General features: G+C 43.3%; 2 protein-coding genes and 1 long non-coding RNA gene across 3 annotated transcripts in view; 1 reads left to right on the plus strand and 2 right to left on the minus strand.

The window, feature by feature from the left end:
* LOC127476511 (uncharacterized) overlaps positions 1-6,993 on the minus strand; it is a 106,195-nt gene extending 99,202 nt beyond the window's left edge. Inside the window, exons 1-2 of the long non-coding RNA XR_007906659.1 lie at positions 6,838-6,993; positions 4,192-4,311 (exon numbers count right to left, since the gene is read on the minus strand). This is a non-coding gene — a long non-coding RNA (uncharacterized LOC127476511). The remainder of the gene's footprint in view (positions 1-4,191; positions 4,312-6,837) is intronic.
* Positions 6,994-13,057: 6,064 nt separating this feature from the next.
* On the minus strand, positions 13,058-14,456 carry LOC127476521 (uncharacterized). Its single transcript, XM_051799524.1, has 2 exons — positions 13,658-14,456; positions 13,058-13,550 (listed from the first exon to the last, which is right to left on the minus strand). Exons 1-2 carry the CDS (start codon positions 14,454-14,456, stop codon positions 13,471-13,473), a joined length of 879 nt encoding a protein of 292 aa, XP_051655484.1. The 3' UTR covers positions 13,058-13,470.
* FOXQ1 (forkhead box Q1) lies at positions 14,443-16,882 on the plus strand. Its single transcript, XM_051799512.1, has one exon. It carries the CDS (start codon positions 14,455-14,457, stop codon positions 15,667-15,669), a length of 1,215 nt encoding a protein of 404 aa, XP_051655472.1. The 5' UTR covers positions 14,443-14,454; the 3' UTR covers positions 15,670-16,882.
* Positions 16,883-21,911: the final 5,029 nt, after the last annotated feature.

Here is a 21,911-nt window from a genome sequence, read left to right on the forward strand (position 1 = left end):
CTCCTGTGTCTTAGATGAACGCAGGTAAAACGCTCTGTTGGGGCGAATTCTCTCCCTTGTAATAAAAACATCTTCCCTTAAGAGAAAGAATGTCCCCCTCTACGTATTTTGCCTGAAGGCAAAAATCAGCAACCTATTTTTCTAAGTCTTATCCTTTCCTTCCTAGAAGAACATTAAATCAGCCAAATGGCTCTTGCTGCCCCTCCACTGATAAGAAGGGAAGTAACAACTAGAGGATAAAATACAGAAGGAAAATCATGACTGGCAAAAAAGAAGTGGTAGCACTGACCTCTTGGCTCAAGAGCAGTGTGGAAAGGAAAGCAGCTCAGAGTGGGAGGGAAGTGGCAGAGGAAAAATCATATGCATATATGTGGACACACATGCAGATACAGATTTACCAAAGCCTAGTGAGGAGGCGTCAGCCTCCCTATCAGCACTAGGTTGTGTAGCATGTCTTCCTGCACTTTGTGGTAGAGCCACACAGCAGCAGAGCTCAGCAGCCTCCTACCCGACTCACGAAAGGGCATCGCCAGTCCTGAACAAATCCATTGGCATCTACAGCTTCACACAGGAAGGGGCCAGTACTACTGGAGAACATTGTATTACATGTGCTATTTTTGATGAACATGAAACACTATTTATAAACTTACATAAGGAACACGATCTGATCTTGCATTACTACCACGTCTGTAGTTCCTAGAGGCATGCATGCAGACCGATTTTAAAGCTGTAAGCCTGTTTTCTCTGCAGATAGGAAAAACAATTAGAAAACCTTTGTATTCTTTGCACTTACAAGGGTAGATCCCCTTACACCAGATACTGCTCTTTCAGCAGATCTTTGTGGGTGGAGATTTCATATCAGCATGTCTGCCAATTCCTGCCAGAGTTTCATCCAAGCCACAACATATAGAGTCAACATTAATTAGCATTAATTATTATTTATAAGAAGCAATATTATCTGCATTGCTATCATTCATACTTATTTTTATGCCTTGAATAGGACTCATATGCATGGTACCTCACTGCCCAAGCAGACAGGACAAATCTGCAGACTAACACACAATATTGCCCTCCTTAAACCATTTTGAACAGGTCATTGTAAAAGCTAGGAGATCCCCTTTTCTGTGCTCCCATGAACTTGCCTTGTACTTTCTGTTTATAGCAAGGTCAGGATATTTCTTCTCTTTATTTTTTTTTCCCCTCACAGCCAGGAAAGAACAAAAAAATCCCCATTCTTATAGATCACAAAGTAATTTTCTAACTAAAAAAAACAGAAAAGAACCAACACAAGAGCAGCATTCCCCCACACTATTTGTAACCATCTAAACACAGTGTTTCCAACACAAAACTCTCAAGTGAGGCTTTTGCACTTGACTAGAATGAATTGGTTTCATACAAACAGAGAAAACATGCTCAATGTATTTATGTTGCATTTATTCCTCTATCTATTTTATTGGTACAAGCAGAAACTTTCTTCACCACCACCACTTCAGTCACTTCATTCTGCTTCAAATCTTGTCTCCAAAACCAGAATAGTTTTGTATGAGACGGAGTTTTATGTTAAGCAATGGGGCTGATTTTATTTAGTTCCCATAAAACTGAGAAAATTTGCAAATATTACAAAATTCTATTTAAAACAGTTAATTAGTCCAGATTGCTATTATTAGTACTATTGAAGTTATTAGTATTGTTGATAATAATTGCTCATAAATAATCATTTGCATACATTAAATTTAGCTGGAAGAACTTGTGAGCATTAGCAAATCCTATAATGAGCATGGTCCATATTCTCGTTTTAATGAATTCTGCCTCACTTCCAGTTTAAATAATATCTTTTACCACTTTGTTTCTTGCTTATTTTGTTGCTTGGTGCAATATACAATATCGCAGGCACCAAGCTTAGTGCAGTGAATCCAATTTAGAAAGCCACTTTTGCATAGGCCAAGGTTAATGAAAACACTTCAATGTGTTAAAGTGAATTCCCTTAGTCAATCCAGGCTAGTTGGAGAAACTGTTAATAAACAGCTTGATCTGCTGAGCCAAAATTATGAATGAGATGGAAACACCAAACACATTTTATGCTCCCATTACTTGAATCCTATTTGAGATTGTTGCAATCACAAATTATGCATAGCTCTGAAATATTACATACTTTGACCAGTATGAATTGCAACATTTTGCTGAGGAGTGACAACATGTTGTGTCACACTGAATACACCTTTCAGTGAGAAGTGTGAACTAAATAGAGTAGGAAAACTTTGGATTACCACTTGCTGCTGAAAGCCAACTTCCATCTGAAAACATTTGTGAACAGTTTGATTTCTATCAATAAAAACATTTTATTTGCTTTGCTAAGAAATCAGACTAGACTTATTTAAATTTGCAGATACATAAGAAATGCAACTTTAAAACTAGATATTGTTGGCATATTTACAATTTTTCATATTATTCACATATGTACCAGATTAATTTATTCCATAAGTTATCTAATCAGAAAAAAGAAACCATACCATTTTTCTTACACAAATAGCAAGTATGAGCATTACAGGCATTATGAAGGGGTTCTCTTAGTTGTTGTTGTGTTTTTGGCCAAAAATATGTATGATTAATTTGTGTAATATGACACCAGAGAACACTGTTCACAGCTCCCGGGTAATTAATACACACAAAAATATTCATAGAAATAAATCATTACAACTTCTTTCACTCAGTTTTCTAACTCTGAAATGTCATATTCATTCTTTATGTGAAAAGATAGGGAACATGCTTCCAGGATAATAAAAGCATTCTGAACTAAAAAAAAAAAGTTTGATCTTTATTGTATCTATAACCAGTAATTACCATGCCATTATATTTATAACAACAGTCAAGCACTTCACAGGCATAAACAGACACACCTCTTTCAGCAGCAGGGTTGCAATCAGTTATGCTGGTAGCTATCTTCATCCAAAATGCACAGACAGTTAAATATGAAGAATGTATAAATTATTGCCCAGATCTTTAGCTGGTTCATCACACAACACTTCACTGAAGTTAATAATTCCATACCATCTGATAACACATCCTATTATTCACAGCTTAATTAAATTGTACATGGAAAGTTAACAGAAAGAGGTAACCAACCAATGCAACGCAAACAACACAAAACTCAGTGTGGCAAGCTTAAGCTGGCTCTGTTAAGCAACGTACCACTAACAGTGGAAAGAACACTTTTGGAAAGCATCTCAGTGTCAATAAAGACATCCTTTCCAGTATTGATTAAGCAAGGCAACTATCAGGACTCACAAAACCACATATTAACTCATCTTTTCCTGGAGCAAGCACTAATGTTCTAGGATTTCACAGAAAGATGTTACAAAATAGCCTAATGTGAAATGTCCTTCTGCTCAAGTCATATCAGAAGGATGATAAGCGAGCTGTAGCCAGGTAAAGGAAGACAGTAACTACAATGCTCAAGATAGAACACAGTGTGAAGCTTTTAACAGTAAATAAATTTTGGAGAGGCAATCCCTCTTACCTTACACAATGTTTTGGTCTAGCTCACTATGTTAAATCCTATCTTAACTTCAGGATGAAGTTTGATTAATGATGAAAGTAGCTTTTCTTTACACAATCAATTATCTTACATAACTAATCTCTTCATAAATAATCAAAGTGTCTCAAACACTAAAAACTGGGGCAACTGCATTTTAGGTGCTTCCTAAGAGAAGACAGAGTTGAATTCACCTTACTTTTAGAGCTCTATAATACATTCCAGGTGATCACCTAGGAAGCCCTAGGCTTATTTTCAGCTAACAGAAATAAACACTGCAAGGTGAAAACCACTTCACGTACTACAGGCACCTGTTTTGGGATGAGATTATAACAATTCCCTGGTGTGACAACATGTGCAGGCATTTAAAATTTCAGGCAGCAGCTCTCAGAACTCACTATCTGCAAAGCAGAATCTACATACTTGGCAATTTTTAAAGACAGAAGTTTTCAGTTCAAACTCCTTATTATTCCTTTGGTTCATAAGTTTTATTTTCTTCTTGCTTTTGAAATTTTCAATCTCCACTATTCAAAATAAAACCACTCTCCTTAGTGCTATACCTTTCCAATCCTTCAGTGCCCTAGCCAATAGTTTCCTTGTGACAAATTGAAATGGTATTTATTAAAAAAAAATATTCTTTAGGCTGCATCAAATCTTACCTCTGAAAGGGAAGACTCACAACACACTGAGAAAGATAGGTTCCCTGCAATATTCTTGGGCAAAACTCTTCAGCGCTAATGGGACAGAAATCCAGCCAACACATCCCCAGAAGTACACTGCTGAAGAGAACAACAGTGTTACTCTTTCCTGTAAAGAACAGATGAGAGCAGTAATACCTTATTAAAGCTTCCAGATGTGAAATGAACACAAATATTCATGTAAGTTATATTTTGCACTTGTAAATTCAAAAGACCCAGGACATGGACTCAGGCATGTGATTGTCCACACTGTCTAACTACAAACAAGCTTCCCAACATAGGCTTTCCCCTGTACCTGGTACTTTTTCATGCAACACAGATGCCTATATTCAGAATATAACATGGACAAAGGACAGTTGCCTTTAGACAGTACAGGTGAGGCCACTTCTTTCTAAGTAAGAGAATTTGGCCATGTGGACACAAGCCCTCAGGGGCAAGCACTGAGTGCTGGTCTGTTTTTACTAGGGCTAAGGTAGCCATAAAGACCGGATGGGACGTTGTGGGCATCTTTAAGTGTAAGGTCAAGATTGTATCTAGAACACATCACACTGTAATGTTTCAAATACTAATGAATACATTCATGCGCAAGAGTAATTTTCTCAAATTAATTAGGATTACTCCTATGTATAAAAGAATGCCAGCGTAGGTGTGTGCAGAAGAGGTTTTGGAATGTCAGTCATCATATACACATCAGTTAAAGTACACTCATAAATGTTTTTGTTTGAAAGATTGTATTAACCTTAATATAAAAGACATGTTTTCTGGGTCTGATGACTCAGGAAGAACTTGCAAGTCTATACCTTAACTCATTCATCTTATATAAATAAACTCTCCCCTTGTGAAAGGGAGTCCCATGGCATTAATAAATAGGGATCTTTCTCAACCATAATCAGATCCTGTAAGAAATAATTTAGAAACATTCAGATTAATTATTTGTTGCGAATTATTCACTTAACTCTGTCTCTTCAATCAAGAAGCGTGGCTCTATTTCTTTCAGCAACACGAGCTAGTATAATAGAACACAGTTTCCACATTTAATGCTCATATCCAACACCATTTAATTAAAGTCTCAACTGGGAATAGTCATGAGTCTGGCCAAAGTTTTGAAGGTTTGAATGCAGGCCCACTGGAGTGAAAGCCCCATCTATTCAGTTTGCCTCTGCATCTGACTACACCTATCTTCCTCAAGGGGCCAACCTTTAATGACAGTACATTTAAAGGCTAAAGTAGGGGTAAGAGAGTACAAGGTGTCACAACCTGCCTTCAAAATAAAATCTGTCCAAATCACCAAGATTTACTTATAGAGAGATTACTGTTTTTTAAAGTAGAACTGAGGGAAGCCTTTTTTCCCACAACACTTTGATAACTCTTAAAAAAGCATTAATATATGTTGGGCTTTGCTAAGTTTCTCAGCATTGATTCCATGACAGCTAGAGAAATTAAAAATGGACTGTCTTTCAAAGCCTTATGGCATAAATAAATCAAGTTATGAATAAGGACTCTTCATAAGCAGTAAGTAAATATCTCTATTGTCTGATCCATCATTGTCAAGTGCCAGAGCTCACAATTTGCAGAAATGGATACTGAAGTCTGCAAATCTTTGAATCCCTTTGTGCATAGTCATGCTCTGTTTCTGTTTCATAGTCTCCTATTCTTCACAGTTGCTAGAGATTTTCATTAGGAAAAAAAAAATTATAGAAGGAAATATTTTGTACAGAAATTGCAAGTAGAAGGAGATATCAAACTGATGCACCCAGCCCCTTTCAGGAATTACACACAGATGTACAACCTTCACTTTTGCATTTTTTATAATTTTTATTCAATTTAAAACAAAACAAAAAACCACCACAAAAAAAAACCCCACTCCTCAACCACCCCAAGCCATGAAAGACAGGAAAAGTATACTCAAAGAGAGAAAATGCAGATGAAAGACAATTGCTTCCAAAAGAACCTGTGAAATGAAAAGCCAGAGAACTCCCTAGCCTGAGGAAAGCTGTAGAGGTGAGCAGTCCAAAAAATTCTACCAGTAGAAGCAGTCGAATTGGAGATCGTTGGGCATCTTGAAAATATTCTACAGTCTAAAAGGAACTGCTCCGTAATGTGTTCTCAGTTGGAGCTATTTACTTCAACTTTCTCCATATCTCCATCTCTTCATCTCAGCTTTGCTCCAGTCCTCTTTTCCGCTGCTACCTTTGCCCTGCTTGATTCCCTTCCCCATAGGCATCCATTTAATTATTTTTTAACAGTAAAAAGGTTCTGAAATGTCATTACCACCATGAAAAGATGTCAAAAGATGTTTTTAAAAAGGAAAATGATCCATGTAAAAACAAACCCAAACAAGCAGCTGTGTGTCACAGCAGCAATTACAATCCCAGAGAAGTCAAGATACTGTTTGTGTTAGACTCCCTCCTCACGGTCCTGACTGACTTAGAGGTAAGTAGCAATTGCATTAAAGCAGATTTGGAGATGTTTAGTAAGACCTGGTCATAAGCAAACAAATCAGGGCTAGTGACAGGTTTACAGGGCAGAAGGTACTGGGTGTGACACACCAGAAAATCACTTACAGACATTAAACTGGCGCAAGTCTGTGGATTATGTTTTACTTACCAGTCTTGGGCTAACACCTAGGACTTTTCTTTCCTTGCAAAGGTATGATGTCAGGCACATGGCAGTTCTTGAGATTCTGTATAAGCCAGCATTGCCAGAGGCTCTGTGCAGGTGTGGTTAACAGTTATTTAATGATTCCTCACAATTGCATGTATCTGTCTGAACATAAACACAGTCTGATCATAATCTTTCTTTTCACACCATGAATTTGCCCTAGTGTTTCCACTCTTGCAGGTTCTCAAATGCCCAATGTCTGTTATTACAGACATGAGATTCACTGCATCATTTCAAACCATTCACGAGAACTTTGCTGTCCTGTTGGCTTGGTAAGGTGAAGAGACCAAAGGCAGTATATTTAATATAAATGCTCCAGCTCTTCACTTAAATTCTTTAAGTTTGGCTCCCTCATGACTCACAGGAGTCTCCTCCCTTCCCCATGTTTACACAATGATGACAAGTACTGTTAAGTTTCTAAAAGCAAAATTATCAAAAAAAACACCAAAACACCAGCAATTTCTGGGAAAAGCTCTCTGTATTTCTCCTTTCCCAGCAGTTGCAAGAGCCTTTTTTCAGCATTAATACTAGTACTGTTCAATTAGTTAAAATAATTTTGAGTGATAGTTCAACTGTTTCTTTTCCAAAAGGTAATAGTTTTCCTAATTAGTCACTTGCTTTGATAAGGCACTGACTTTTACTCTAATCTAAATTAACAAGACTTTATCTACCTGCATCATTTAAACACACCCTACTTGCAAATCTGGTATGACTAAAAACCATGACAAGTGTTTGGTTTCATTTTACATTTGCCTCAAAGTGCCCCACTTGGAGGTTAATTATTAATCTACTAAAGTATATGTAGAGGTTCAGAGAAAAAAACAGGGTTAGTGGGTAGAACAGTAGTGGAGGAATTTGGAAACCCATGTCCTATTCCCATCTTAGATCATTTAAGTTTGGCCAAGACATTCAGAACCTGCGAATCTTTACTTACAGAACCAAAATAGCAACACTCTGCACAAAGCACTTTGACATCTTTAGGGAAGAAATTTCATGGGTGTGAGGCAACAGGATGTTTATTCACACCTTCAAGAGATTGAAACTCGGCTAATCCCTTAAGAACTCACCTAGGAGCTGGAAATCAAATACACAATGCATGCAACTCAACAAACTAATGATTTTGTTAGATCTGCAGCAACTGAAGAATCAGCTCCCCCAGCTTTTACTGCATTTCTTTGCCATCCAAAAAGTGGTGAAAACATATCCAATTTCTGGAACACAGTTTGGAGAATATAAATCCTCATCCCCCACCAGCTGAGGTATACAGTGGATGTACCCTGTAACTATGCTACATTTTCCAGGAGTAAGCAAGCAGCAGCATGGACCAGATTTTCAAAGACACTACTAGTGCTCTGGAGCTGTCCAGGGCGTTGCAGGGAAGGAAGAGAAAATAGGGAACAGAAGACACACAAGAGAGATATAATTTGAAGGCAATACTGCAAAATCCTGCCTGCCACTGGAAGGTCTGGCTGTCAGCACCTTGCTCCCAAATAGCTCCATTACAATGCAGTTGACTTGGTCTTGGGAAAAAAAAATCATGAAGATTTTAACACCATTATTTATTTATGGATTTGGCTAGTGCTTATATAAACCATGGGTTTTCACCCATAAATAGCTTTTTGAAAACAAAGAAACACAAAAAAAAAAAATCCAATCCAGAAGTAAGAACGGTAAATACTTATTGCTGTTGAACTGGAATATTATTGGCAATGTGATTAATTTGTTGATCCACAGTGCTAAAAATAGTTTTAGTTGAATTGAAACATATCCTTCATATCTCCAGTCACTGTTTACCCATGTAAAATATATGTGGTTTTTAGCTGGCTTAGGTGTACTCCAGGAAGGGCTAGCAAAGTTCAACGACTCTCCACCACATATTCAAAGCCCTTCATTTCTTGGTTAATTCTGCTGTACTTCTCTTACAAAGTTGTTCACTCTACTCCATCGATGCATGGACTTGAAGGCAATAAGAGGCTATTGTAACAGCTCAGCTGGTGTTTCCTCATATCATGGGCCAGTGATAGCAAGCCTCTGGCATCAATACCAAGTTTGGCGCCAGCAGATATTTGGTCTGGCACCAACAATAACAAGCTATGATGGTTTCTTTTTAAGTTTGTTTGGCACCAGTAGCAAAAAATATTCACTATTCCTGGCAGAGAGCCACAGAGTTCACCAAATGGCTTCTGCATCATAACTTCACAACAAACATAACACAGCGTAACTTCTAATTGCGGTGGAGTCTGTCTCTTCACAAGCAATTCTGTCCTGACAATTACATCCAGACTCATCAATACATGTGCTGCCTTTCCAATACCGGTTCTTTCTTGCTATAAGAAAAATCTCTTTGAAGAGATCCACAAGCCTGTAAGTCCAACACCATTTGGATTTTCTCTCTCTTGGTGCAGTTACATGAAAGTAGGCAATCAGCTACGAGAAGAGCCTACGGGGAAAGTTATTGAACTGTCATCACAAAATATTTTGTAAATACTATGTTAATTTAACCTCACCCTGCACTCTTTTATGTCATGTACTTTCTCAGACTGCAAACCAGCAATGTATTCCAGAGAGGTTCATCTTAGGCTGGTGTGGAACTCCATTCAAGCTCCTGAGACTTAACATAGCACTAGTAAAAAGAGAATTAGCTATAAATCATCTGAGTCTCAGGACAGAACAAACTCCATTTTGACAGCTCCTTGCCAAATGGTACAATGCTTTCTGATGATGCCTTGTGATGGATACCTCAGTGGACATAGTGCAGGACAAGGGCTCCAAAGAGCTCAGTTCTACAGACGGGGTAGCAACCAACTTAGCAAATTATTTTCAACAGGACTCCACTCCTCATTGCCTGTAAGATGGGAGAGCTCTGAGATCTCTGGGTGAAAATGATGGTGTAGGAACCTGGAACTATTTCTCCAGCACTAAGCTTTAGTAACAAGAGCAATACTGTCACTGTCTTCACAGGAGAAAGTCTTCCCCTGCCCATTCTGTCACAATCCAGGACTCTGGTTAAAAAAAATTTGCTTAGATGCACTTTTTTATGGAACATGAAGTGTGCATAGGGAGGAAGTGATACTAAGCTCTCAGTATGGGAAAATTTTATTCTGAGCAACGGCTCCCAAGAAAATAAAGATTGCATGAAAAAAAGTTGAAATGGAACTCCCCATTGTAAATTCAGCTCTTAGTACCTGCCAAAGACATGAGAAAATCTCTACCCACAGGGAATGGCTGTCCTTGTGAAAAAGTGCCAGTCTTTCCCAATGAGGGAATTCACACAGACATACATTCTGCTTCAGTGATCAAACTTTTCCTCACAAGGTCTAAAGGAATTTCCACTAACCTCCCTTCTTACAGCTCAGTCTCCAGCTGGATTTCCTTCAACTATAAAAATATACATAGTGCAATTAGCCAACCTTCACAGACTCTGTAGTTCATTTATGCATGCTAGGCACATCTCCTGCTGTGAGCAGCCCATCCAAAGCGAACTCTTTGAACTGGTCTATTGTTGCTCATGTAGAGTATTGCATTGTCCAATTTCATCATTCCTGGCAAGGCAGTGCCCTCCTGCAGCTTTGCCACAGGATGAGGAGAAGAGATGATGAAGCACTTTGTCCAGCTGGTGTGCCGGACATCTCAGATGCACAAATACGCACGCCTACCACTAACTATAGGACTTTCCCAGTCACCAGCACGACCTTATTTACCAGTTGTGCCCAGAGGATCTTACTTCGAAAATCTCTCTAATGTAGTCAGTGGTCTGGAGAGACAGAAGGCAGAAGAGATGGTAAGAAAGGACTGCGTGAAAAGAATTAAAAGAAATAATTTTTAAAATATTTAAAAGCAAGACCATATTATGACACACCTTTGCATGATGTTTGCTGAACTGAAAAACCCATGTCTCCATGGTTTAAAATACCACGGAGACAACATAACTGGGTCAACCAAAAATATATCCACAACCACCAGAGAGTGTAGCATCTTGCTACATTTAGTAACAAACATTTTTATAATTTGTAGTTCGAACAAACTGCAAAGGACTACACTACCTTATCTCCAAATATCCATTGGAACACTCTTACTATTTCTAAAATAAATTAGTCAAATACTATAGAAAATGGGACGCAAAGCTGAGCACGTGATTTTCAAGCAACTATTTGCATTTTTTCATTTGTCTTTGAGTCGTACTGTTTTGGGTAGGAAAAGAGGGGGTCATACATCAAAAAGTCCTGCTCCGCTGATCTAAAGAGGAAGAGACATTTCATTTTAGAACAAAGAATTAGATTTTTTTTTTTTTACATTGCTTCACTGGAGGTTTTTGGAGGTTTTTCTTGGGGTGATGGGGGTGGGGTGTTTGGCTTTGCTATAATACAGCACATCAAAGTGCTTTTGATGTGAAGTTTACTTAACAGAATCAGTTTTTCCGATGATTGTGTTAATCTTTATAAACCTGAAGGCGATACTGTGCCTTTTAAAAAACTATAGCAGGAAAAGGCTTGAGGTTACATATACTCTCAGTGGTGAGAGACAGGAGTAGTTGGACTATTTCACCACTTCTTACAACTTTGCTCGTTGTTTCATGGGCAGCAACAGCAATGAGCTTGACATTGCTCGCACTCGGGCCAAAAAGGCTCTACTTAAACCATGCATGGCCCTTTTGCAAGCACTTTTATATGTTTTCTCAGCTAAGAGCCACCACAGATTTCAAGGTTCAGTTTACAGCATGCACTGGCTCGAAGATACCAAAGAGGCCTTGAGCCGCAACAAGAAGCAATGCTGATCTTAGAAAGGTTCCCTCCTCCCAGCCATTAATAGCTATCTTAGTATTATTTTGAGTACAAGCTCCTGTCCCTTCTTAAATCTTGCAAAACCAGCTTTGCCATCCACTCCTAGTCTTGAAGTACGGCTGTGAAAAAGCTTCTGTTATGTCTGACGTGTTTACCTACAGCATTTGAATGACTTTTTAAGTTCTTTGAATAAAGATAAGAGACAATGTGTACATTTTCCACACAAATAGTGGAACGGTAATAAAATAAACATCAAAGGCAAGCTAGCAAATCATCACTACTTCAGTGCTATTTACAACAAAAGCAGGAAGAGGAAAAAAACCTACCCTTGCCATTGGCATCATCTTAGAAAATATGAGTTTTGGAAGGAATGATACCTTTTTCCCATACCCTTAAACACAAACATTGGCACCTACAGCTAAGGCAACACTTTACTGAAAGATTTTGGTTTACATTACATGGAGACAACAACAACAACAAGGAACCAAGAGAGGTCTCCCTCCTCTTATTTTTGTCTTTCAAGTCACTGAATTGCCTGTTTTCCTGAACTGGTAGAGCTTTAGTGAGAACCGCAAGACATCAAATGTACTATTATTAATAAAGTTGTCAAAAGTGCAACCAGAAGGACAGAAGAACCTGTCACTGTTCAATATTTACCATATAAGACTCATGCAGACTGAAAAAATGGCAAAACTTTGAAACAAAATGCAGGTGTGTGTGGAAACGTATATTCCATTCAAGAGAGATTGAGATAGAAAGTAGCACAGTTTGTTTCTCCTCTTAGTCTTCTAAATCTGCCTTTTTTTCATCTTCAACTCCAACACTTCGTGAAAGCCAGACCACAACAGCATTGTCCTAACCAGAGTGACTCTGCATTATGTATTTAGGCTAAAATAAGGTTGGATTTGGAAAGACTGCTTTTGGAAAATATGGAGCAATCCAACTCTTACTCCAGGACACAAAATTCAAAGTGTACATACGAGAAATAAAACATAAGCACCACAGTAGATTTCTGCTGATGTTTTTGATACTGTTTTGCAGATGCTAGCGCTACTGCCCTATGAAGTCAAACAGCATTTTGCAATTGACTTTGAACAGTGAGTAGAACAGGGAGTTTTCAGAGATGCTACTGCCATACAGCTCTCTTCACTGAGTTGTTTTCTCTAGCGTAATGTTGAGGGCAAGACCCTGACAACTTAAACCTAAAAACAAACCCAAAACCAATAACTAATTTTTCCAGAAACAAAAGTGTCTGGGTCAAATTACAGAATACTTTTTTTCTCAGGTTTTACGGAAAATTTATAGATCCACTAGTGTTTAAAAAAATGTTAGTTATTATTTTTTTTAAAAGAAAATCAACAAACCAACAAAAACAAAACCAAATAACCACACACACACACAAAAGATTTTACTGGAGAGTGACAGTTGTAAGAGAGAGGTTACAAACATATCATCCAGAAGAGATCAAGCAACACTACTATATGCAGAATAACACACCTAAAACTAAGGTTAAGGTTTTGACTAAATCCCTTGTAGCAAAATCCCAAAGCATTGCCTACCTGTTCCCATTCTACCTCTGCACCAGGTGTGCTTATGACAGAAAGAAAGAGGGACCAGGACTGAAACTATTTTGTCAGACTACATAAATCATTAGGAATTCACAATTGCGAAGCCATGTATTATTTTCCAACAGGTTGTTGAGCTGTCATATTACAACTTGTTGCTTTATACGGCGCTATTAAAATAAATCACTGCACGTAACAGGTTCAGCTCTGCCACCTATAAGTCATTTTGCATTTTACACCTGGGAGGCGGGCCGGCTCTGCGAAGTCGCGCGGAACTGCGGCTTCGTTCGAAATACCCGGGAAGGGGAGGGACCTGGCAGGAGAAAATACAAACAAGTTGCGTAAAATAACTTTCCAACAAGACCGCGCTGTCATCTTGGCTAATTACGGCTCTGATACGGCTTATTAGGGCATACCCACCTTTGCTACCTTGCTTCTCCACCCACCACCCTTTCAGATCTTTGTCCTGGCTCCGCCTCTCGCCGGCGTTATAATGCGCTGGTCTGAAAGTGGTGGAGAGACACAGAAGCACAGGGGAATGGAGAGATAATGACAATAACACTAATAACCCTAATAACCGGGCTGCTGCCCGCGTCGCAGCGAGGAGCCAGCCCGGCGTCCCGGCACTGACGGGAGTCGAAGCCGGAGAGAGCGGAGTAACGCCGACGGCCCGAGAGAGCTTCTCCCCGCGCCGGGGGAGCGCCGACCGGTAACAGCGGCAGCGCCCCCGAGAAGAACCGGGCTCGGGCGGACGCGGAGAAGAGCCGGCTCCAGCAGCCGCCCGCCCGTCGTCTCGCACCGGCTCCAGTGGGACCACCTCGCCCTTCTCCTTCAGCCCCATGGAGCAGCGAGAGTAAAGAGCGAGAAGGACAAAAAGGGGGGCGAAAAGAGAGCGAGCGCCCCAGTAGAGGAGAAGGAGGTGGAAGCCGGAGGAATCGGGCGGCAGGGCACCGCCGCCCGTCCTCGGGCGCCCGCCGGCCGGAAAGGGGCAGCCCCCTGCCAGCGACCCCGGGCCGGCTGGCTGAGGCGGGCGCAGAGCTCCGCTGCCCTGCCGTGCCCTGCCCGCCTTGCCAGCCGCCGCGGAGCTGTCCAAGCCGGCGCGGGGGCAGAAAGCCCCTGGGTCATCTCGCCGCCTCCCGTGAGGCCGCGCCGAGGGGCGGGGGTCGCGCCCACCCAGCGGAGCCGCGGGGTGCGGGGGGGCCGCCGGCGCCGCCGCCATGAAGCTGGAGGTGTTCTCGCAGCACTATGAGGACAAGCTGAGCGCCGGCAGCGACCAGGAAGGCAGCGGCTCGCTCTCCCCGGCTCCGGCTGACAGCGAGCTGGGCTCCGACGGTGACTGCGCGGCCAACAGCCCGGGCGGCGGGGCCGGGCGATCGGGGCACCCCCCGCCGCCGCCCCGGACCCCGCAGCCGCCACCACCGCCGGCCGAGAGCGCCAAGGGGAAACCCTACACGCGGCGGCCGAAGCCTCCCTACTCCTACATCGCGCTGATTGCTATGGCCATCCGCGACTCGGCCGGCGGCCGCCTGACCCTGGCCGAAATAAACGACTACCTGATGAGCCGCTTCCCCTTCTTCCGCGGCGCCTACACCGGCTGGCGCAACTCGGTGCGCCACAACCTCTCCCTCAATGACTGCTTCGTCAAGGTGCTGCGCGACCCGGCGCGGCCCTGGGGCAAGGACAACTACTGGATGCTCAACCCCAGCAGCGAGTACACCTTCGCCGACGGCGTCTTCCGCCGCCGCCGCAAGCGCCTCAGCCGCGCCGCCCCGCCGCCGCAGCCTGCCCGCTCCGCCGCCGCCTCCTCGCCGCAAGCGCCGCAGGAGGCGGCCAGAGCGGGAGCCGCGTCCCCCGGCGGTTCCCCGCGGTGCTGCTGCGCCTCCTCGCCCTGCAACTGCGCGCCGGGTGCCAAGGAGGCAGCGGCGGGGGGCGGCGGGGCGAGGGCGCCGGGCGGCACCGCCAAGTTCTCCAGCTCCTTCGCCATCGAGAGCCTGCTCCAGCGGCCGGCAGGACCCCGCGCCGCCCCGCAGCCGCCACCGACACCGCACGCCCGCCTCCTCTGGCCGGCGCCGCCCGCGCCCCCACACCTGCTGCCCGGCCACTACCCGCTGCTTCCCTACCCGCCTGCCGCGCAGCCCCCGCCCGCCACCGCCCTCTACGGCGGCGGCCTCCTGCAGCTCTGCGCCTACGGGCTGGGGGAGCCGTCGCCGCTGCTGCTGGGGGGCGGGCGGCAGGCTCTGTCCCCGGGGGAGCCGCCGCCGGCAGAGCGACCGCGGGTGCCGCTCTTCCCCGCCGCCCTCGCCAAGGGCGGGCGGGGGCCGCCGCCCGGCTCCCCGCTGTACGGGCCCCTCCGGCTGGCCGGGCCGCTGCCGCCGGCGGCGGGGGGCTCGGCCTCGTTCCAGCCGTACGCCGTGGAGACCCCCCTGGCTTAATGGAGCCCCCCTCCTCCCCTGCGAGGGACCTGCCCGGGGAGGCGTGGAGGGGGGAAGGAGGAGGCTCTGAATCCCGCACTTTAACTCCAGAGGCGACCAAAGCCTCCAAGCAAAAGCCTCGGTGACTGTGCCTTAGTGAAAAGACAGTGGGTTTAACTTAAACCAAAAAAAAAAAAAAAAAAAAAGAAAGGAAAAAAAAAAAAAAAAAAGAAAAAATCAAACAACTGTCGGTTTGGACATAGCCATGAGCCTCAAGTGCTTCTTACTGTTCGTTGAGACTACTTGACTTCAGCCAGTCCCTCGCCACCTCCTTTCCATCCCCCCCGTCTTGTTCCCACATCTCCTGCTACCGAAGCCTTGGGCAGCACAACGGGGAGTGCCCCGCGGAGGCGTGTGGTGGCGGCCGCAGGGAATGCGCTGTGCGCTTGGGGGGGTGGAGGAACGGGGCCGGGGGAGCCTGCCGGGAAGAGCAGGGAGAGAGGAAGGGAGGGGGCCGGGGGCTGCTGTGGAGCCGTAGGTCTGTACTGCAAAGCAATGCATCACTGTGCCAAAAGTAAATCTTTTCTCCTGTCCAGCAACTAGCATTTCGTGGGAAGGCAGGACATTAAATTATTTATAAAAGTAGTGTTTTTAACAAAAAGAGTGCAGCTTTTTTAATTATTGGGGGGGTGGGCGGGGCGAGACAGGGGAAAGGGCTTAAGGAAATGTCAGGCGTTGTCTCCTGTACTGGCTGGCGTTCTACGTTTATGGCCAAGACCACTGCTACTGGAAAAAGAAAAGTAATTTTTTTCGTATTTTATTTCTGTGTTTGTATATAATATATGTGCGTATGCATTTTATTGACACTCGGCCACCATGTTTTTTCCATTTTTTTCCTTTCTCCCTTTCCCCCGAATAAAAGCTGCCCACTAAATAAAGTAGTAAGGAGAAGAGTGTGATGTCTGTGCTGGCGTGGAGGGAGGGAAGCCTGTCGTGAGACAGCCTTGGCCGAGAAGCTTGGCTCTGGCTTCAGGGGCAGCCGGGCTGCCCGCCCTTTCATCCCCATCCCTGCCAGGGGGTAAAGATGCCTCCTACGGACCCGCCTTATTTCGGTCACGGAAGATGAGAAAGGTTCTCCTCTTGAGCTGCCGCCAGGTTTAGAAGTCCTCAGCAATTCCTCGAGTCAGGTCAGATTTTCGCGCCAGAGCTCAGCCCTCCAGAAAGGCTGGCGATTTGCAGGCAGGTAGATTTGTGCGGCGGGCTTCCCGACTTGGGGGCAGCCTGCGGAAATCCTGATCATCTACCTGCCTTTTTTTTCTTCCCCGCCTTTTTTTTTTTTTTTTTTTTTTTTCCCTACGAAGGACAGCAGACGACATGTAATCCTGTTGTCATCTTTCAGTCCAAAGAAAACTCGCTTCAGGAAGGTCATTGGCACTACCAGGCTCCGACTGCTTCTAGTGGAGGCACCTGAAGCGGGTGAAACCTCATTGGGGTGAAGACTATGGAGTATTTGCTGGCAATAAGCAGCTTGCACGCGTTGCCTTCTCCCGACAGGCGTTACGTTAAGGCTGATTCGTATTGTCAGAAGTGATCAGGAAAGCCTCAGAAAGGCTAAGTCTGAAAAAGAAAAGTGAGGGCTCTAACTGCCCGTGGTACTGAATTACAGATTAGTGGCGTCCCCGCACTCGAAGAGTTTGTACAAGTGCCGAAATGATAATTCAGGGCTCGTTTGTTTGTTGGTTTGGTTTAATTAAACCTTTAAAAGCTATGAAAATCGGCAGGCTTTTTCCCCTTCAAGTCTTCTGTAAGCACAGATCACCTAAAACGATGACAAGAAGAATTTTGGGCGCTGATTGTTCTTTTTTCTAATTACAGTAGTCTCGGACCCTAGACTTTCTCTCCCTCCTCTTCTTCCCTTAGCACCGAGGTTCAGCCGCTGAATGGCTTCTACTCTATTCGCAAAAATTATTCAGAATAGCGAAGGTGTGTTGTGAAAGAAAAGCTTCAAACAGAACAATCTGAGGCCGAAAAACCGACTTGTTTCAATACAGCTCAAGCAGATTTCACGGTATGTTTAGCTCAGACCATAACATTCAGCAGAACGTTGCGAGAGATTAGTGACTAATGTATATGAAGTAATCCAACCCTTGAAGGAATTGGTTTTTATGTACACACACGCATGCACACACACACATACACTATTTCGACATCATTCTGCCTTCAAGGCTCTCTGCAAATATCAGTCTAGCCTTCTATAACCTACTCTTTCCTCTGGCTTGTATTTTACCATCTTTTTTTATATATAGGAGTCCACATGACCTGTCAGTATACAACTGCTAATATTTTTTGATTTTGTCGATCTGTAAAGGTCATATTTCAGGGTATGCTAAAAGCACCTTGGCGGAAAGTGGAATTTGTTATTACAGCCACAAGAGTGTATTTTAATCGGATGTGTTTAAGTGTGAGTAGGGCTGAATTTGTGTGTAAATGTATGCTTCATAGGATGACATTGGACTTTTTAATTTTAGAAAAGTCCATTTTTCATTAAAAAAATAAGAGCATTTAAAAAAAAAAATAAAAAGAAAAGCCCACAGAATTCGAGATATGCCTTGTTAATAAGTATTCTATATTTATCTTCTATGAAACTCGATTTTTTTATATATCGAGAAACGCACATCAAGAGTACAGTATCAGGTATATCTTTGTCCTCGCAGTCCTTTCTTAGTACTTGTTTGGATTTCCCCAGAAGGTCGACATGAGGACTCGAGAGGGCCCCGAGGAGGGGCGATGGGAGGGCGGGCAGGTACCGCCCGCTGTCGGGAGCCCGCTCGGCGGCGGTGCTGGGGGGTGGCTTTCGCTTGCTGAAAGGTAGGGTCTTCTCTGCCTCCTCCTGTTTGAGCATCGTCCTCCAAAGAGGAGGCAAGGGACGAATTTCTTCCTTTGAGTGAAATCGCCCCATTCGCGATACTGCTCTGACCATGCCCGCGCTTCCACACGCAAGTGAACGTACGGGAAGGAAGAATCCGTCGGTGTCTGCTGTCACCCCGCCCCGCGAACACGGCAGAGGCAGCCGCACGCAGCTCCCGAGCGGGCAGAGCGGCGGGAGGGACCGGCCTGCAGCCGCCGCCTGGCACCCGGAGTGGAGCCGGTGGAGGGGGATGGCAGGCCCTGGTGTACAGCCATAAATCCGAGCTGTCAGCTGTGACAGACGGCTGGTGAAACACAGCACCTGTCCAAACACTTTCCAGCAGTAGGTAATCAGAGAACTGACACTTTACATTTTTGTGTAGAACAAGCGCATTAACCATTTCGCAAACCTTCCCAAAACAGCAATGTTTGTGTGTTTGGGTGCTTTGTCTCTCTTAATGTCTAATAAATCAGGATGACAGAAGAGAGACAAAGCCTTGCTCTTTGTGATATTTAACACATCAGCAGCAAGCCAACACTTTGGCACGCTGCTCTTTCAGCCCTACTGCTGTCTGCATCTGTTTGTTGAATGGGTGCAGTTTGTGGTACTTGAGAGATTTCTACACCCTGCATAGGCAAAAATTAGGTCAGAGGCACAGAAAGCTGGCTGGAACAGGGAACAAAATAGTCTCTTCAGCAGCATATGAGAGGACCTGAAAACATCCCAGGCTGGCTGCTCCAACCCCTCTGCAGTTTCTTTCTGCACTTGGTGGAAACCTCAGCCTGAGCAGGATTGCACATGAATTCAGAGTCAGATTGGGCCCTAGTTTTAAGTGCATTTTTGAAAAGATATTTGGATTTCCAAATAAATATGTTTTGTTCCTGAGACTTTTCTTCCCCCATAACTGTTTCATTTCTTTCAGGCATGTTTTAACTTGCTTTAAAGAGAAATCTGACAATCAAAAGATTTTCATCAAATACTTTGGGCAACTTCTCCCTATCCTGCCCCCCGATGTACACACATACACACCCCATGGCAGATAGTGATAAAAATGGTTACCCTGAATAACTTTAGTCCTAACCACTCTCCTAAATCTTTTCAAATTTTAATGTACTGAGCAAAAGAAGTGCATAAACTTCTCCTTTGTGGATTAAGACCAAATTAATACAAAAGAGATGTCTAAGGAGAAGTTTGTGCACTTCAGGAATTAATAGCTGCCAAGCATGAACTCACAGAAGAAATAAGCTTGCAAAAGTGATCAGTAGATAATTGCTTGCCTATATTACATAGAGTCCATGCGGCAGGATGATGCAGTAATACTGTGTCTAATCTCCTCTGTAGTCGAGTAAGTGTTTTATGCTTGTATCTCAATGGAGCAAGGCCAGCAGGGAAGCATTTTGATTGTATTATTTTCCCATCAGATTAATTAACCTGATTTTTCACCAAACAGATCTGATGAAGCCTGAAACTTGCTTTCACCTTCCCCTCCCAATGACCCATAAGATGGCATACATACCCCATCGATATCCCTAACCGTTACTCAGGAAGAAATCCACTGAAATCTGTCATTTTATTCAAGAGTCACCTCAGCACAGCAGTGCTGGCTACAGGACTCAGTTCAACACAGATCTTCAGTGAAAGCTTCTAAGCAAAAAAGTGCAGCCCTTGGTGTCACACTAGATGCTGAGAGGACTGAAAGAGGTTGGATGGAATTTTGTCCTGGGACCTTACCAGCTTTTTCTACCCCAAAATCTTTTGAAAAGGTGATTCTTAAAGGCAAGATGTATCAGGCACAGAAGACCCTGAGTAAAAAGAAATTTCACTCCAGAAAAAGGTACATACAAAGGGCCCAGATTCATAGGCCCTTCGACCTTTCACACTATGCCTTAAGTAGCCCAAAGTGAAATTTCCTACACAAGAGCAAGGAGGACAACCACAGCACTGCATACAAGGGTAGTGCCTCTGAACCAAAGTCCAGATTTTGCACAACTTTTGATTGAGCTGGGGGAGGTGTTTCATTTAATAACAGGCAAGAGAGTCAGTCCCTTTGTTGTGCCAGGCTTTTTGCCTTTTAAGTCTGAAGGAGACATAAAAACAAAGTTGAAATCCACCTCCAGCCAAATTCAAGGTACTAAGTTGTGATTTTGGCAAGGGTGCTTGTATCCTATTGCAACTCTCCTGAACAGTACACTAGCTCTTTAATGATGGGGTGAATATGGTTCCATCTTTCATTTACATCCTGGAGAGGAAATATTTCCTCCTGGATAAATTCTCCTGTCCTCATTGACACTCTCCAAAATTTCAAAACCAGCTCCAGGGAAGACATCTATGAAGCCCGAATACCCCATAATAAAATCAGAGAAATAGCTACAGAGCACCAAGTCCTTCCTAAACATTCAAACCTGTATTACTACATCATTGTTTAAGTTATATATTGTCAGTTTCAGAAAGCCAGTAATTTGCATAGTTTCCAGCCCTGCATAGTAGCCAAATATTGCTATTGCCTTCAGAAAGTTATACCTCCATAGATCTGGATGGACTAGGCCTTTGTCCTCTTTTCCAGAGCCGGAGGGGGAGAGTATGAGGAAGAATTGAGAGAACACAGTTATTATATTTGTCCTCTTGCACCATGGTATTGTTTTCTTTGTTATGACCTGTTTCAAAATTTCAGAGCTCTTTTAAGCAGCATGGCCTACTAATAGCCTCCTTTGCTATGGGGAAAAGCAATGCTTTTGTGGGTTCTTTCCTCTCCTTAATAGCAGAGAATATTCAAGATGGAGCAATACAACTCTACTCTTCAATACAATGGCTTGAGCAGCTTATGTGGGACCAAGGACCACAAGGTAAAAAAACATGTGAGAGGGGAAAAAATAAGAAAAACAGCCAACACCTAATTTTCCAAATTCCACCGTAGTTGCTTCCTGATCATAACTATTCATGGAGTACATGTTTATAAGCAGTATGTATGTGTTCATAAATGTTTTAATAAGTATAATTTAGCTGGTTTAGGGTCCAATGGGTTTATTTCAGCTATTTGAATTGTTGTTATTTTAAGTAATAATTTGGCACTGGAGTATAACTCCAATAATATCTGACAGCTAGTAACCCTTCACATAAATAGTGTATTTCATGTTTATTCTTACTATTACTAAAGTATTTTTAGTCCACTATAGAGAAACAATGTTAATGAGTACCATACCAGAGTCAAACTGGGCTTAACTACTGGCATTGCATGGCTCCATGAGGTATCCAGGTTACCTCACTGGACAGAAGACTCTTAAGTAAGACTGTGTCTAGGAAATTAATTTATTTTTTTTTTTAGATCTCTTAGTTACCTGTCTAAGATATTTTAAAA

This window comes from Manacus candei, unplaced genomic scaffold, assembly GCF_025592945.1.
Source record: "Manacus candei isolate 608988 ecotype Guabito, Panama unplaced genomic scaffold, ASM2559294v1 h1tg000049l, whole genome shotgun sequence".
In the NCBI taxonomy this organism is placed as follows: Eukaryota; Metazoa; Chordata; class Aves; order Passeriformes; family Pipridae; genus Manacus; species Manacus candei.

Excerpts from the sequence above, each read along its gene's own strand:
- LOC127476521 (XM_051799524.1), bottom strand. The coding sequence starts at position 14,456 with ATGGCGGCGGCGCCGGCGGCCCCCCCGCACCCCGCGGCTCCGCTGGGT. Across the intron at positions 13,551-13,657 it reads GGAGAAGCAAGGTAGCAAAG|GTCCCTCCCCTTCCCGGGTA; the intron begins GTGGGTATGCCC and ends TTCTCCTGCCAG.
- FOXQ1 (XM_051799512.1), top strand. The coding sequence starts at position 14,455 with ATGAAGCTGGAGGTGTTCTCGCAGCACTATGAGGACAAGCTGAGCGCC.